Source organism: Cephus cinctus, unplaced genomic scaffold (assembly GCF_000341935.2).
Source record: "Cephus cinctus unplaced genomic scaffold, Ccin1 Ccin1_scaffold1609, whole genome shotgun sequence".
Taxonomy (NCBI): domain Eukaryota; kingdom Metazoa; phylum Arthropoda; class Insecta; order Hymenoptera; family Cephidae; genus Cephus; species Cephus cinctus.
In genome coordinates, this window is record NW_014333901.1 from 1 (window position 1) to 14,090 (window position 14,090).

A 14,090-nucleotide genomic window follows, 5' to 3' on the forward strand; every position below is an offset into this window, starting at 1 on the left:
TGCTACACGGGTGTCAAGTTGGCACCGCACTTTCTTAAAAATATCTTAAGAATGTTTCTACAATAGGCTTTTTCAGCAGTTCTTGAAGCGTTCGATAGTTCCCGGTCTCGTTCTTAGGATTGCTTTGGGAACCAGCGCTGAGTAGCGGAGACCCTCTGCCCGTCAAGCTACGCATTCGTGTTCACATTTAGCTCGACTACGTCGGGATACGCATTGTCGATGGAGATGATAATCACAAATTCCTACTTCCAGACTCGCCGCTACGTTTTAGCGGCATCTTTGCTAATATTGGATAAGAAATAAATGCAAGCAGAATTCTTCCGGATGTTCCACAGGATCCAACGGAATGGACCAATAACTATTAAGGTGGTAAATATTCTAACCAATAACCGAAGTGATATGTGGAGCAGGTGCGCGGGATTACTGGAGCTAAACAGCACCGAGTGGCGCCAGAAGGAGCGCGAAAACTGTTGGGAGGAAAATAGCCGTTGAGTACTATAACCGTTTTTTGTCAACTGGCAATAAGTAGTCTCCTGCGTTTCGCTCCGATTTTGCGGGTGAAAAATAGAGAAAAGTCTTCGGGCACACGACGATTTATTTATCATCATCGCGACGTGTCACGCGGGACGCTGCACACTTTGTAACGGATATTTTGGTTAGTCCTTTTATTGCAGAAGTTTATGAAGCGATATTTACTTTTTTGGAGTTTGAATTATTTACAGTGATACTTTTTAGAACAGTCGTGATTAAATGCTTTATCCATTTTTTGTATTGTAAGAGGAAAAATGTACTTTATGTGATTACTGTTTGTTAATATTTACAATCCTAAGTTTGGGTGACGTGATGAATGTAACTTTTAACTTAGAGAAATTGTTATGGGTTTGTGGTATTTATAATGTTTAGTTATTACAGCTCTGATGAATTGGAGAAATGGTTTAATTCTTTATTATTTTGAAGTATTGTTATTACCAAGTTTACACATGCATACCTGATGTTCTTTAAACTGTATTTTCACATCTGGATTTATTTGTTTGAAAGACTTTTATCGTGCATTAACTTGCTGCATATAGATATGAATGCATTTTAGGACTATGTTAGTATTTATAACTGTGCATGAACATGACCAAATATTATTTTACAGAATGCCAGACATTTTCAACAATTTTAAAATGCTTTCTGAGGACAGTGGTCGCGGAGAATCTACTCCTCGAAGAGTACAGAAGCGGCTATTTGGTCCATCAGGCAGTTCCACCAAGAGAAGCTTATTCGCAGTACAAAAAATTAATCCAGATGGTGGAGCATCTGAAGAGGAGTCAGACTTAGGACCGATATCACCGCTAGCCTTGACTGATCAAAGTCCTAGTAGCGATGCAAGTTCATCTGACAGACAATTTGAGTCTCCTCTAGGAACACCAGAAACTACACCACGCTCACATAGCATTGCTTCCTGGGATCGTTTATTACCATCAAACAACACAAACACATCCAATAACAGCCTGTTCCCTGTATTGAAGCGCTTAACCCGTGCGGCCCGTTCTTCTCCACGGCGTAAAATCTTTCCAGAATCCCCAAAATCAAGGACCATTACCCCACACAAGAAATCAAACAGCCAGTCTATTACTCCAAACCACATACAACAAACATTACTCTCCGATGACATTATACCAGACACTCCTCACAAAAGTTTATACGGTCCGGAGGATGATGATGATATCGTAGCAGAAACACCACACAAGGATAGTCCTGAACAGAGGCTGATAACTCCTCTTGGTTCTGTAAGTAAGGATATACCACTGCCAAGACTGCATCGAAGGAAATCACTTAATCCATTAGATACCAATGAAGGCTCGTCACCAGAAAGAAAAGAGAATGTATTGAAAAGACATTCACATGATATTTTGTCAACAGCTGCAATAAAACTGTTAAAATCTGAAGAAAATTCAACGATTCCTCGAGCGCGAGCGTCCCTGTTCCAGGAAGTGAAAAAGGAAGACTTTAAACTAAGTACAAAATCATTTTATAGCAACTCCTGCGAGAGACCAAAACGTGAATATCATTTCAGTATGGAATGGAGAGATTCTGAACGCAATAATAAGAAACGCAGTCTGTCTCTGCATGTTGGAGGACACAAACGTTCCGCAAAGCGACGTAAAGTTGGTGAAATAAATGCTGGAGTCTCGCATGGTATAAAGAGGCCGAAGCCAAAACGACACGTTTCTCGCTCCGAAGCATTCAAAAAGGAAAAGCAAGAGATTCTACCAGAAATTGATAACATTGAGAATTCTTCTCCGGTGGAGGCCATTAGATTTACAAAACCTTCAGAAAATACAAAAAAGGAAGTTAAAGAAAGAGTATCTTCTCCAGAAGTAAATCCTAACAAAAAATTCTTCAAAACCAAGAAGACCATGGAACCAAACCGTATCGCTACGGTTACTGTAAATAGTAAAAATAAATTAAAAATATCCAATGGTAGGAGTCCTCTTAATCAGAGAAAGTCACGGTATCATGGTAATGTTAATAAAAAACCAAAACTTGCTGATGTAACATTTGACGCCACGGATCTCGCTTTTGATGATCCAAAATTCGACGCTTCTATGGAACATGAAATTGTTAATAACATATTGAAAACGTTGGAGGATGATTGGGCTGATGACGATTACGATACCATGGAACCTCTGATACGTGAAGATGCACAGAATGTTTTATCTCCCACAAAATCAATGAACATGCGTAAGGACGTAATGATGTCTCCAGCAAGCGAGCTTAGTAACATGACATCTATCATGAATATAGAGGACGTTGCTGTACCAACAGATTTGGAAAATATCTTGAATAATAATAACGCAGCAAAATCAGAAGAAAGTACATCAGACGTGAAGAACGTGGAAAAGAAATATTTTCCATTATTCACCAAAGGATATACAACAAATAATTTATTCGAGTAAGATATATCTGTACTTGGCTATTCTTGATCCTATGAATTTATATATTTTTAAGTGACAATTTTATTATTTTAGAGATTTCAATGCCAAGGGAAATCGTGGTGTAAAGAGAAGTGCTGCGTGGCAAATGACTATAAAAGGTGGTGGTGACGAGAATCAGTATCAGTTGGATGCTGGACAAAAGAAATTTGGAGCTACTTGTTGTACTGAATGCGGAATTGTATATCAGATTGGTGACGCCGAGGACGAAAATGCTCATTTGAATTATCACAATAGCGTGAAGACTTTGAAATTTCCTGTGAGAATTTAGAATTACTTATAAAGCCGGTCACCCCAATAGAATTCTTAATATATATTTATTATATCAATTTCAGGGTTGGAAAAAGGAACGTATCGTTTCAGAAGATCCTTTTACATCCAGTAGGATAATCCTAATTGAACCTAATGATTCGAAACAATGTTGGAAAAAGGTTTCTGATATTCTTCAAGTAGTGGACAGAGATCTTGGATTGACTGATGTCAAAGTGACAGACTATCAAAATAAGAAGGTAAGTTAGTCATATTGCGTTATTATTAATTAACAGATAGACATAACAACGTTCTTCCTGTTCTTCAGATTTACATATACGTGAGGGATAAAAATATCTTGGGTGTCCTCGTAGCTGAGTATATAAAAATCGCACACCGTATGATTCCGGAATTAATAGAATTAGATTGCTGCAGTGCAGAAACTACTCCTGTAAAGTGTGGAATAAATGTTGTATGGACAGCCATGAGTCATCGTAGACAAGGCATTGCGAAAAAGCTTGTGGATACTGTTAGGTGAGTTCATATTAATTATAAAAGGAGCTATGGCATTTATTTGTTACCTTTATAGCATGTGCTGCATTCATTTAATGATTTTCATTTACTTCCTTTTGTTTTCACAGAGCAAACTTTCATTTTGGTTATGTGATGTCGGTGGATGATATTGCTTTTTCGATGCCAACACCCAGTGGAAAAATCTTTGCCGAGAAGTATACCAAAACTCAAAACTTCAAAGTGTACAATTAAGATCTGCTTTTTTAAATTATTTTTTATACGCACACCATGCTCTATGTATTTTAAATCTAGGTCATATTTTAATGTCTATTTTATCCTGGTCAGAAGTTAAGTACACTTTGTACTTCACTATGTTAAATACTTCGTTTCAGATAATACTTTTTAAATCATTAAACTTATTGTTTATTTATTTTATATGAAACACTCGGCAGCTCTTTGGCTAACTTGAGTGTTATTTAAAAAAATTTATACAGGAGTTCTAACAGAAAAATTTGCTATACTTGTTATCAAAATTGAATGAGTATCGATACATATAAGATTAATTGATTTCATAGCTCAAATAATTGAATGCAATGAGCCAAGGAGTTGTGAGTATATGCAAAGTTAGATTAACTTTATAGTATCTACCTAGCATAGTAGCATAGTACAATAATTCAAAACTATTTTTATATACTGCCAAAAACACCGCAGGAGTTCCCATAAAAGTATTTGATCCACTTTTTTTGGTAATTACTTTGTATTCTTTAGAAGTTTAAGAGAATGCGTGTGTTATTATTAAAATATGTGTGGAGCGAGCTTATTCAAAATTCTGTAAAAATTCTCAAAGTACCCATTAGACAACGTCCAGTAATTGCTAAAAATTAATGGCAACACAATACAGGAAATAAATACTTGAAACAAGGTGACGTACAGTATTTAAATAGAATTTTATAAAACTGTATATAAAGATAGCAGAAGCACTGCCCCATTAAAAAAAAACTGTCATATACTCATGTTATTCCATTTTAATATTTACAGATCAACTGTAACTGTCAAATGTACAAAAATATACTTTTCTGTCAACTTTATTCAAGATCTTCACCGCATACACGTTAGGCATGTACAAAAAAAAAAAATTCTTTGGTTGAAATAATACGAAAAGACTACTTCTTTCCCTCATAATCCAATAAAAATATACCTAGTGGTAACATCATTTCTAACAACAACAGATAGATATCATTAAGATAAAAAATACTGATTCGAATGAGATACTTGTGAAATATAGGAACTTGGAAATATTAAGTAACAGTAACCAAACTAGTTACCAGCGACCTCCTCGCTGTCGGCCTCCGCCACCTCCTCCACCACCACGTCTTCCTCGACCACCTCTGTCCCCTCCGCCTCCTCCTCCACCACGTCCACGGTCAATATAAGAACCACCAGCGTCCATCTTCTCGCGTTCTTTCCTCTCTTTCCAGCTGTCATATCTCTCTGCCATTTTATAAAGCTCTTCCGGCACTTCCTGTGGAATTATCCAAACAAGCGTCATGTTACAGCAGTCTGAATAATTTTAATAAACTTATTCCTTACCTGGCTAGCTTCTTCTAAAATGGCTATAAGTTCTCTGGCATGTGACCAATCTCCTCGCGTCATAAGGCTTATACTTTCTCCTGTTCTACCAGCTCTTCCGGTTCGACCCACGCGATGAACATACTCTTCGATATCACGAGGGAAATCGTAATTATACACATACCTGTTTAAGGATAATCATTGATAACGCAAAGTAATTAATAATAGAAAAAGTAGGTTTCTAATTTTCGGTAGTTACGTTAAGTCCTCAATGTCGATACCGCGACTTGCAACGTCTGTCGCGAGAAGAATTCGCACAACCCCCGTTTTTATATCCTCCAGAGCTTGTTCTCTGTCGAGCTGGTCACGACCTCCATGAATACTTTGACAATTGACTCCACTCAATGCCAAATTACTGGATAATTCATCAACGCGTGTCTTTTTGCCAAAGAATACAATTACTTTGTCATTCTCGCTCATATTTTGGAAGAAGTTGTGCAACTAAAGGCAAAATTGTTAGCTGTTAGAATTTAGATTATTGACTTTTTTCCTGTCTATAGAATTACCATATCAGTCTTTTCCTCGTCATCAATTATAAGGATAGTCTGCGTCACTGAGTGCACAGCTGCTAGATCTAAGGAGCCAACGTAAACTTGCAAAGGATCCTTCATATAGGACTGCGCAAGCCTTCGAACACCTTGAGGCCATGTAGCACTTTTGACAATAATTTTGCAGAATTAGTTACTGAATTATTATTCGTTTTAATTATGTAATATTTTATATTACCTAGTCATGACAGTCTGCCTGTCGGGTCTTACGTCCAATAGAGTCTTCCTAATTTGTGGTTCAAAACCCATGTCCAGCATTCGATCCGCTTCATCTAGTACAAGATATGTGACTGAGGTCACATCCAGTGCTTTGATTTGTACAAGATCATTAAGTCTACCGGGTGTAGCTATTACTATTTCTACACCTTTGGATAAAGTGTTTATCTGTTCTTTACGATTACCACCACCGTAGACACATACCCTGTGATCAACATAATGACATTCAGTATGGAACAAGAGTGTATTAATTAGGACTTATTCTATCTTTAGATAATAACGTACGCTTTAATTCCACGGTATGAATATTTGTTAACTTCTTTCTCAATTTGTAAGGCAAGTTCTCGTGTTGGTGCCATTATGAGAACCGATGGTCCATTTCGTTCAGCTCTTGGTGTCTCTTGACCGTCAATATGAATCAATGCTGGCAATAAGAATGCCAAAGTTTTACCTGAAAATCAATTATTATTGAATTGAACGATATTTCCTTCTACTGTACATGCAAGGAATTAAATTACATACCTGTGCCAGTTTGTGCGATTCCAATAAGATCTTTTCCACCAAGTAATATAGGCCATGCCTGACATTGTATTGGACTTGGTTTTTCAAATCCTACTTTACGAATTTCTTCAAGGATGTCTGGATAATCCTTTTGAAAATAATATAGTATGAATAAAAATGAATAAACAGTATATAGTATCAGAATTAACACGTACATGAAAAGCTTGTTCAAAGGTTTGAACAGGATTTGGAATTTGACACGTCGTAGTTTCCTTGCCTTCGTCACTGAAAGCATGATACACTTCAATACTGTTGTTAGTTTTTCGGAAGTGTGCCACTTCTTCTTTTGTCATATTAGTAACGCTTGGGTCTTCTCTGTAGAAATTTTTAATGATCGGAGGAAACTTCGACCATTTTTCTTTAAGAAACTCATCCTATGGAAAATACAATAGTTGTACACTATTGATGATTAATGGTAATAATTAATATTACGTTAATTACATATTGTTCATTAGCTTTTGACCAGTCAAATGTTGAAAAATCAATATCAGCTTTTGGAGTCTCTGGTTCATTTGACTTAGAAGTGACAGGTCCTCGATTTCTATCTTTGAGAATTTTTTCAATTTCCTCTTTAGCTCTTTGTTGTGCTTCTTCAGAACCAACCAAGGTTACATTGGTTTCTTCATTACCACCTGATTTATCAATCTGTAATAGATGATTTGATATAAAATAATTAAGAGCATAAAATCCAAAAGCTTTAGATATCATTTTTATAGTAAAAAAATTGTGTTAACTATGCTCACATTTATTCTTGCACCAGTCTGCTCTTGTAATTCTCTTATTTTAGTTCCACCTTTACCAATGATTCTACCCAGTTTACTTGTGTCAACTTGTATTACAAGGCCCTGAGTTCTGTCGCTTTGATGACCATTGAAAGAATTTTGATTGCCATCATAGTTTCGACCACCTTGACGATTGTCATTGTTATTTCGTTGATCCCTATTTCTCCAGCTCCCTTCTGATCTATCGTTCCCATTAGATGAATAGCGAGAGTTAGAAGTGCTATATCTACTATTTCCACTATTATCACCCCGATTACTTCTTCCATAATAGGCTGTAGCTATTGGAGCTGATGCAGAGCCAGATTGATATGACGAATCATCATTGTCCCAATCTTCATCCATCCTGCCTAAAAAGAAAAAAAACACAATTACAATATACATTTTATCATATTTAAACAAACTGCCTACTATTCCATATAAATGTAATCATCTATTAAAATAAAAAATATATAAATTGACTTAGATAAACTACATTTTTCCAAACACGTGCCCTAGATTATAACAAGATCAAGGGTTATTATCTACGATTGAAATAATATAACAGCAACATCTTAGCAATCCATTTTTTAATTAATTTTATGTATAATAAAATACCTGTACTGTATTCAATAGTGAATAAAAGATCTAAATAATTTAGAAACCTGTTGAACGTTTCCACGTTTTTCCTAACGACCAAGCTCTGCGTAAATCAGCGTAAATCAAGACAAAGGGTCGACAGTGGCTGTGATTGGCAGACAGCAGCAGAAATTGAACACGTACGGAAAAAACCTCGCGTTTACAAAACAGAGAACTATTCAAGCGGGAAACTGTCCGATCGTCATATATTAATTAAATCTAACAATGAAACTGCAGATAACGACTAAACAAAAAAATTGAATATCAATCTAAACTTGTTAAAACAAAATCGTAAAACTAATAATGCCATCCAAAATTTTATTTGTAAAGTATCATAATTATCAGTAGCAATATATATACAGTGTTATATACAGTTATACACAATCAATTTAATAAACATATTGTCTTGCTAAAGCTCTAAGGAACTTTGCTTTACGAATATTTGCAGCTTCCTTCTGGATCTTCTCGATATTATTAGAATTTAATTCAAGCAAACCGATCACTTTGATCTGAAAAAAAAATGTATTTTGCAATTTCCAATTCCCCATTGTATTACTGTTACCTTGCAATTGTTTTATTAAAATTATTACCGCGAGCTGCTTTCTGTGATGCTCGCCCCGTTTAGTATGCAAATGAATTAGATATTCGAGGATGGTCGTGTCCCAGACACAGTGATAATATGCATCCATTGCATCGGCTGGTGCACAGCTTTTTTGATCACTAGCAGCCATTTTAAAAGCTAACGAATAATCGACTTCTTCTAAGAATTGACAAAGCACTGCTGCTTGTGTGTAGCACTGCAAGTGTGCACAGCACTTAATCATTCTTCTGTACACAAGATCATCAATTTGTGTTCGTGGGACAGGTTGACTAAACAAATCACTGGATACCATAATAGCCTCTAGATAATACTTCATTGCGCTTTCATAATAGGCTAAAACTATGGGAAAAAATTTTGAAAATTAAAGAAGCTTCTGATACTCATACATAATGTGAAAGGCACTCACCAAAGTTAAGATCCCCCATTAATCTTAACCAGGGGACATTGCTTGGGTAATATTTGAGAGCTTGCATCAATAATTGAAACAAATGTTCACTAATCGTTCTGTGATTGTATGAATTTGAGCTAAGAAAGAAATCATATTGATTCTGTTAAAAAATAGAATATCAGATTCACATTATATTAGTCATTGATACTTACTTTGGTATGCTGACTGGCCAAAGTGTAAGATACTGTGCATAAAGTTCTAGGCTGGATTCATCACGCAGGACATTGTGTAACCTAGCCAGTAATGAGATTGCTACTGTAAGTGCTGTAGGTTCACGAAGTCTACTTAGTAAAGCTGAAACACCAGCGATGAGATCCTTTGACGCACTGCTACTGCCTGAACTGTTGCCACTACTGCTACGTTTTTGTGGCTGGTCTCTGCTTGGACCAAAAGCAACTAAAACTATTCACCGAAATATATATGAGTTTGCATAACAATTGAGACAGTACTCTATCTTCAAGAAATATCAAATCGTACCCATATCCCAACTCTCTCTAGGAAACTTTCGACTCCCCTTATATTTTACAATTTCCTGACAAACACTACTAATGGCCGCAGCAAATTCAGCATAAGCCCAACGTTTTTCTAGTGTTGTCAAATAATCCCATTCTGCCATATTTAACATAAAGACTGTGCAATATTCTATGATCTCTTGTCGAGGAATTACTTGATCTGTTGCTTGTAAAGCTCCAAGACATTGCTTGCACTGTACAACCAACGCTTGCGTATCGCCTGGATATAAATTCAGTAGAGTTAAGTACAAGATATATAATTGGAGTGTTATTACTACTCACAGACAGTTGTTGCTGGCCAAGCATAAAGGCAATGCCAGATCTCAACGAGAAGTGCTTCCCAGCCAACCATTTTACACAATTTAAAAAGCAACGTGTTTCCAACTTGCACGTGTTGCTGTACTTCTTTTTCAAGAGCACACAGAAGATCTTTAGCACCGATAAAATCCTTTACAGAAACCATCTCACGACTTTTGGCAAGCAAGATGTATGAATAATCCTGAAGAAAACCTCTGGGCAGAGACATGGCAACACTTTGCAAAGGTATTGGCAACTCCCAGCAGCTGTTTACTGGCCATAATGGTTTCATCGGATTCTTTTCAGCCAACTGTATTATGATGTCACGAATCTCATGAGGATTGTATGAGAGTATCAATCGTTGTTCCAATTCGAAGATTTCGAGCCTAGGATTCTCTAAAAATACAAATTGCATTAGTTAAAAAATAATCAATTTATACGTTAATAATCCACTTTGATATTTACGTGTGTAAGTCTGAAGCGGAACACCCCAATCATTATTCAGAAGCAGGTCGGGCATATCCAAGTCATCAGAAGTAGTTTCCATTTCAATTTCATGACGTTCCGTTTCATTAAAAAGTGCTATACAGTTGGGTGTATTAAGAATTCTGCTTGTGAGACCATCTATGTCACTGGAAAGTACAAGATGCAAGAGGTAACGAGCGATGCGTCTGTTATCGGTCGGTGACGCTTTTTCCAGAACAGTATTAAGAGCCTGTATAAAAATTTCATATTAAAATTTGAGAAAGGTAATTAATATGGAGTATTTTACCCAAAAGAGTAAATCCAAGCCCTTTGCACCAGCTGCTTTAATCTCGCTAGGATAATCGCCAAGAACAACGTCACTGTCTACTACTTTGCGAACTAAATTAAGACACTGGATTTGCAGGAGTAAATCTCTGGATACAACCATTTTTCTGTTCGCTAACCCACCCTGCAAATCTAGTTCCAAATTGTCTCTGTACACTTGAGGAATTTCCCTTGAAATATTGTCCGACTGTAAAATCTGTAGAATATTCTAAAAAAAAAGCTTTGATTATAAGATAGTACTTATTAAAAGTTTGTAGTGACTATACATACTGTATATTGGTCTCTAATTGCTCTATGCAATTGTTGAGTTAGGCTAGGTTGAATTTCTTCTATTGGTACTTCACATGCTAAACAACAGCCATCTAAGAATTCCTTTTTTACTGTACAATACAATAACGGTTCTGTTTTGTTTAATGTGAGGAATAAATCTCTTGCTTGGCAAATATGATGCTTCGCAGTTTGATATTCCTCTCTTAACAAATGGAAGACTGCAATATCATAGTGTATCTAAAACAAGAGAGACAGCTTTGTAAGTATGAATTAATGATAGAACTCGTCATGTATAATATTACTAATGAGAGTACCTGACACTTAAATTCTTCAACGGTGATTGGTATCATCTTTTCCCAATTTTGCTTAACTTCTGTACTGTCTTCAGTTAACATTTGGAAAGTATCAAATGAGAGAACTTTTGGTTTTAAATCATTTGACTGTAAAACAGCATTAAGAACATTCAATGCATTTGATACATGAGCTTCTAATTTCCGTATTATTTCGTCAGAAACACCAGGTGGTATAAAAGTCGACTCTTGAATTCCTGGTCTAAATGGGAATAAGAAATTATTTGTAAAACTTTGATGTAATTATATCCTTATTGAACAAAATGAAAGATTGCATCTGATAATGATTACACCTACATATGTATAAACTGTTGTTTACATTGTTTATTGTGTAGAGCTCTATAAATAATAGCTCTTAAATACCATCTGTGGTACAAAACAATTGTAAATAAGACCTGATCTGATACTGAATTTACAGAATACTCAGGAACAGCAGGAATTTCGACAATAACATCTGTGGTAATGTAAAACAAGTCTTGCAGCAACGTCAATTGCATCGGCAAAGGCAATTTCTTTTGTAATAAATCTAAATCCCATTTGAGATACGTAGCAACCTTTAGAGAAAGAATTTTCAGAGCTAAAGTCTTATGAGGCCATTTACTGTGTCCATTGGGTTTGATTTCTCCAACTTCGGGATCTATAATTTTGGTCTCCTCCTTTTGATCAAAATTAATTGACATGAATTTTATGATCAAGTCTGTAGGTGATGGATCTAAAATAACGTGTTTAAAATGTTATAAAATATTAAGAAATGTTCAAAACAATTAAATAAATCCCTTGGGGAAGTCAGTAAACTAACCTGGCAGTGGCTTCGAGAGATGTTTTTCGAGTAGAGAAGGATTCAATAAGAATTCGAACCACAAAATAGTATCCGGAGAAATAGGCACGGTTCCTGGTCTTAATAAATCCACGTCCATTGTTTAATACTATTAAAAAATCATCGATTCGCTGATTCTCAGGTTAGTGACTTGTTTGACAACTCGTTCTATACAAAACTAACCTTCCTACATTTGGAACACCGTTTCACCATTTAATGTAGTTTACATGTTTCCCGCTAAACTTCGCACCAAATAATATTCCAATGCCGAGAACTGTTTGATCAATGAACAGCAGTCGACAATCCAACTTATTCGATATTTATTATTTATTACGGATAAAATTGGCTAAATATGGTGAAATTAACAACGGCTTACGTAGAGAGAAAATGCTCGGAAACGCAATCGAATAAATCATTAACAAAAGAAATAGACAAGCATCATTTACAAAGAATAACTCATCTATACATGAATGACAAATTCATCAATGCCATCGTGAGTGTTTCGTATAATAAAAAGACTAAATAGTTTAATTAAATTTATTTTACTTTTAAGGGTAACTTCGCTGCCTGCAAGAATCTAAAAGTTATATATCTTCAAAATAATTGTATATCCAAGATAGAGAATCTTCATTTTGCTGTAAATCTGACGCACCTGTATCTTCAGCATAATAATATTATGAAAATTGAAAATCTTGGTACACTGAGGAACCTGACAAAGCTCTATTTAGGATACAATAATATTAGCATTGTAGAAGGTTTAGAAAACCTAGAAAATTTAATTGAACTTCATATAGAGAGACAAAGAATTGCACCTGGAGAATTATTGTGTTTTGATCCAAGAACCGTCGCTACTTTATCTGTAAGTATGACAAGTATCAGACTGTTGTATATGTTAATATTATTTTTAATTTGCAGAATTGTCTCAAGGTTTTGAATGTTACGGGGAACAAAATGAATTCTCTTCGGCAAATTAATGATTTTCGTTTTTTAGAAATACTCGAAGTTAAGAATAATTCTATACAGGACATTGAAGATTTGACAGAAAGTGTCAATGCCTTAATTAGACTCAGAGAATTGTTCCTTCAAGGAAATCCTGTAACGCAATGTTACAGATATCGAGAAAATCTAATTGCAAACAGTGAATCTTTAGGTAAACCAAACGTAAACGTAATTCTACCTGAAGTACATGTTTTTATGGAAACTATATTATGAACAATTTTTAACATTTACAGTAAATTTAGATGGAAAAGACATAAGTGAAATTTGTCGACAATTCATGAAAAAATTTAAGACAGAGAAACTATTGCGACAGATCAGAAGACCGTCCAAGATGACATTAAGCGACGACATTACCAGTACACTTTATTATTATTTTTACGATACTAATATTCTCCATTAAAATCACATAAGAATTATTACAGATTCTCTTAATTTACCACCGGCATTCAAAAGATCCGTTTCAAGAGCCATATTTCATCAGTCTGATCCAAAATTATCCATAACAGTAACTACAGCATCCGGTGAGACTCACCCTCAAATATTTCCAGCATGGAAGTCAGGTAAGAAGTTGTATATTACTCAAAATTTAAAGAATTCTTAAAATTATGTTTTTCCTAGCTTCTGGTATAAAAGGACTAAGAGAAAATCGAATAAAACCAAGACCCTTTTGGAAAGTTAGTTCAAGAAGTAAACAGAGCTTGCATAGTCCATCAGTAAGCTCAGTCATCGCACTTCCGCCTATTTAAATGATAAAATCACATATCAAATAAAAAAAATATACATGTAACAGACCCATATAAATTTGTACTATTATGAATAAAAGTAATAAAACAAAAATCATTCTATAATTCTTTTCTGATGTACAAAAAACATGTAGAAATCAAATGAGCCA

General features: G+C 35.3%; 4 protein-coding genes across 6 annotated transcripts; 2 read left to right on the forward strand and 2 right to left on the reverse strand.

Moving 5' to 3' along the window:
- The first annotated feature begins 64 nt into the window (after positions 1 to 64).
- LOC107273464 (N-acetyltransferase ESCO2) lies at positions 65 to 4,898 on the forward strand. Of its 2 annotated transcripts, none has more exons than XM_025090810.1 (6): positions 65 to 487; positions 1,142 to 2,941; positions 3,018 to 3,240; positions 3,317 to 3,490; positions 3,559 to 3,764; positions 3,872 to 4,898. In XM_025090810.1, exons 2-6 carry the CDS (start codon positions 1,143 to 1,145, stop codon positions 3,993 to 3,995), a joined length of 2,526 nt encoding a protein of 841 aa, XP_024946578.1. In that variant the 5' UTR covers positions 65 to 487; position 1,142; the 3' UTR covers positions 3,996 to 4,898. The 2 variants fall into 2 exon arrangements, with proteins under 2 accessions (XP_024946578.1, XP_015607165.1); XM_015751679.2 differs by having other exon boundaries at positions 68 to 655.
- On the reverse strand, positions 4,813 to 8,290 carry LOC107273465 (probable ATP-dependent RNA helicase DDX43). 2 transcript variants are annotated; one of them, XM_015751681.2, is made up of 11 exons: positions 8,121 to 8,290; positions 7,441 to 7,826; positions 7,139 to 7,342; positions 6,853 to 7,071; positions 6,659 to 6,785; positions 6,422 to 6,587; positions 6,099 to 6,341; positions 5,879 to 6,026; positions 5,572 to 5,813; positions 5,334 to 5,496; positions 4,813 to 5,265 (listed from the first exon to the last, which is right to left on the reverse strand). In XM_015751681.2, exons 2-11 carry the CDS (start codon positions 7,819 to 7,821, stop codon positions 5,065 to 5,067), a joined length of 2,094 nt encoding a protein of 697 aa, XP_015607167.1. In that variant the 5' UTR covers positions 7,822 to 7,826; positions 8,121 to 8,290; the 3' UTR covers positions 4,813 to 5,064. The 2 variants fall into 2 exon arrangements, with proteins under 2 accessions (XP_015607167.1, XP_015607166.1); XM_015751680.2 differs by having other exon boundaries at positions 8,074 to 8,290.
- A 108-nt stretch (positions 8,291 to 8,398) lies between these two features.
- On the reverse strand, positions 8,399 to 12,299 carry LOC107273463 (integrator complex subunit 8). Its single transcript, XM_015751678.2, has 12 exons — positions 12,182 to 12,299; positions 11,680 to 12,094; positions 11,347 to 11,584; positions 11,033 to 11,269; positions 10,725 to 10,970; positions 10,418 to 10,667; positions 9,938 to 10,348; positions 9,621 to 9,875; positions 9,296 to 9,545; positions 9,102 to 9,220; positions 8,685 to 9,034; positions 8,399 to 8,603 (listed from the first exon to the last, which is right to left on the reverse strand). The coding sequence occupies exons 1-12, from the start codon at positions 12,297 to 12,299 to the stop codon at positions 8,484 to 8,486; spliced, it is 3,009 nt and encodes a 1,002-aa protein (XP_015607164.1). The 3' UTR covers positions 8,399 to 8,483.
- A 35-nt stretch (positions 12,300 to 12,334) lies between these two features.
- On the forward strand, positions 12,335 to 13,973 carry LOC107273466 (protein phosphatase 1 regulatory subunit 42). Its single transcript, XM_015751682.2, has 6 exons — positions 12,335 to 12,692; positions 12,753 to 13,058; positions 13,115 to 13,349; positions 13,432 to 13,554; positions 13,621 to 13,758; positions 13,817 to 13,973. The coding sequence occupies exons 1-6, from the start codon at positions 12,552 to 12,554 to the stop codon at positions 13,942 to 13,944; spliced, it is 1,071 nt and encodes a 356-aa protein (XP_015607168.1). The 5' UTR covers positions 12,335 to 12,551; the 3' UTR covers positions 13,945 to 13,973.
- Positions 13,974 to 14,090: the final 117 nt, after the last annotated feature.

What these genes read in the sequence shown, in the direction of transcription:
- LOC107273464 (XM_025090810.1), top strand. Translation starts at nt 1,143, where the DNA reads ATGCCAGACATTTTCAACAATTTTAAAATGCTTTCTGAGGACAGTGGT. An exon ending in ACAACAAATAATTTATTCGA is followed by an intron (nt 2,942 to 3,017) that starts GTAAGATATATC and finishes TTATTATTTTAG; the next exon opens with AGATTTCAATGCCAAGGGAA. An exon ending in TGAAGACTTTGAAATTTCCT is followed by an intron (nt 3,241 to 3,316) that starts GTGAGAATTTAG and finishes TATCAATTTCAG; the next exon opens with GGTTGGAAAAAGGAACGTAT.
- LOC107273465 (XM_015751681.2), bottom strand. Translation starts at nt 7,821, where the DNA reads ATGGATGAAGATTGGGACAATGATGATTCGTCATATCAATCTGGCTCT. An exon ending in AGACTGGTGCAAGAATAAAT is followed by an intron (nt 7,343 to 7,440) that starts GTGAGCATAGTT and finishes CATCTATTACAG; the next exon opens with ATTGATAAATCAGGTGGTAA. An exon ending in CCTTTGAACAAGCTTTTCAT is followed by an intron (nt 6,786 to 6,852) that starts GTACGTGTTAAT and finishes TATTTTCAAAAG; the next exon opens with GATTATCCAGACATCCTTGA.
- LOC107273463 (XM_015751678.2), bottom strand. Translation starts at nt 12,299, where the DNA reads ATGGACGTGGATTTATTAAGACCAGGAACCGTGCCTATTTCTCCGGAT. An exon ending in TCCGCTTCAGACTTACACAC is followed by an intron (nt 10,349 to 10,417) that starts GTAAATATCAAA and finishes TTGTATTTTTAG; the next exon opens with AGAATCCTAGGCTCGAAATC. An exon ending in AATGGGGGATCTTAACTTTG is followed by an intron (nt 9,035 to 9,101) that starts GTGAGTGCCTTT and finishes TTTTTCCCATAG; the next exon opens with TTTTAGCCTATTATGAAAGC.
- LOC107273466 (XM_015751682.2), top strand. Translation starts at nt 12,552, where the DNA reads ATGGTGAAATTAACAACGGCTTACGTAGAGAGAAAATGCTCGGAAACG. An exon ending in TGCAAACAGTGAATCTTTAG is followed by an intron (nt 13,350 to 13,431) that starts GTAAACCAAACG and finishes TAACATTTACAG; the next exon opens with TAAATTTAGATGGAAAAGAC. An exon ending in ATTTCCAGCATGGAAGTCAG is followed by an intron (nt 13,759 to 13,816) that starts GTAAGAAGTTGT and finishes TGTTTTTCCTAG; the next exon opens with CTTCTGGTATAAAAGGACTA.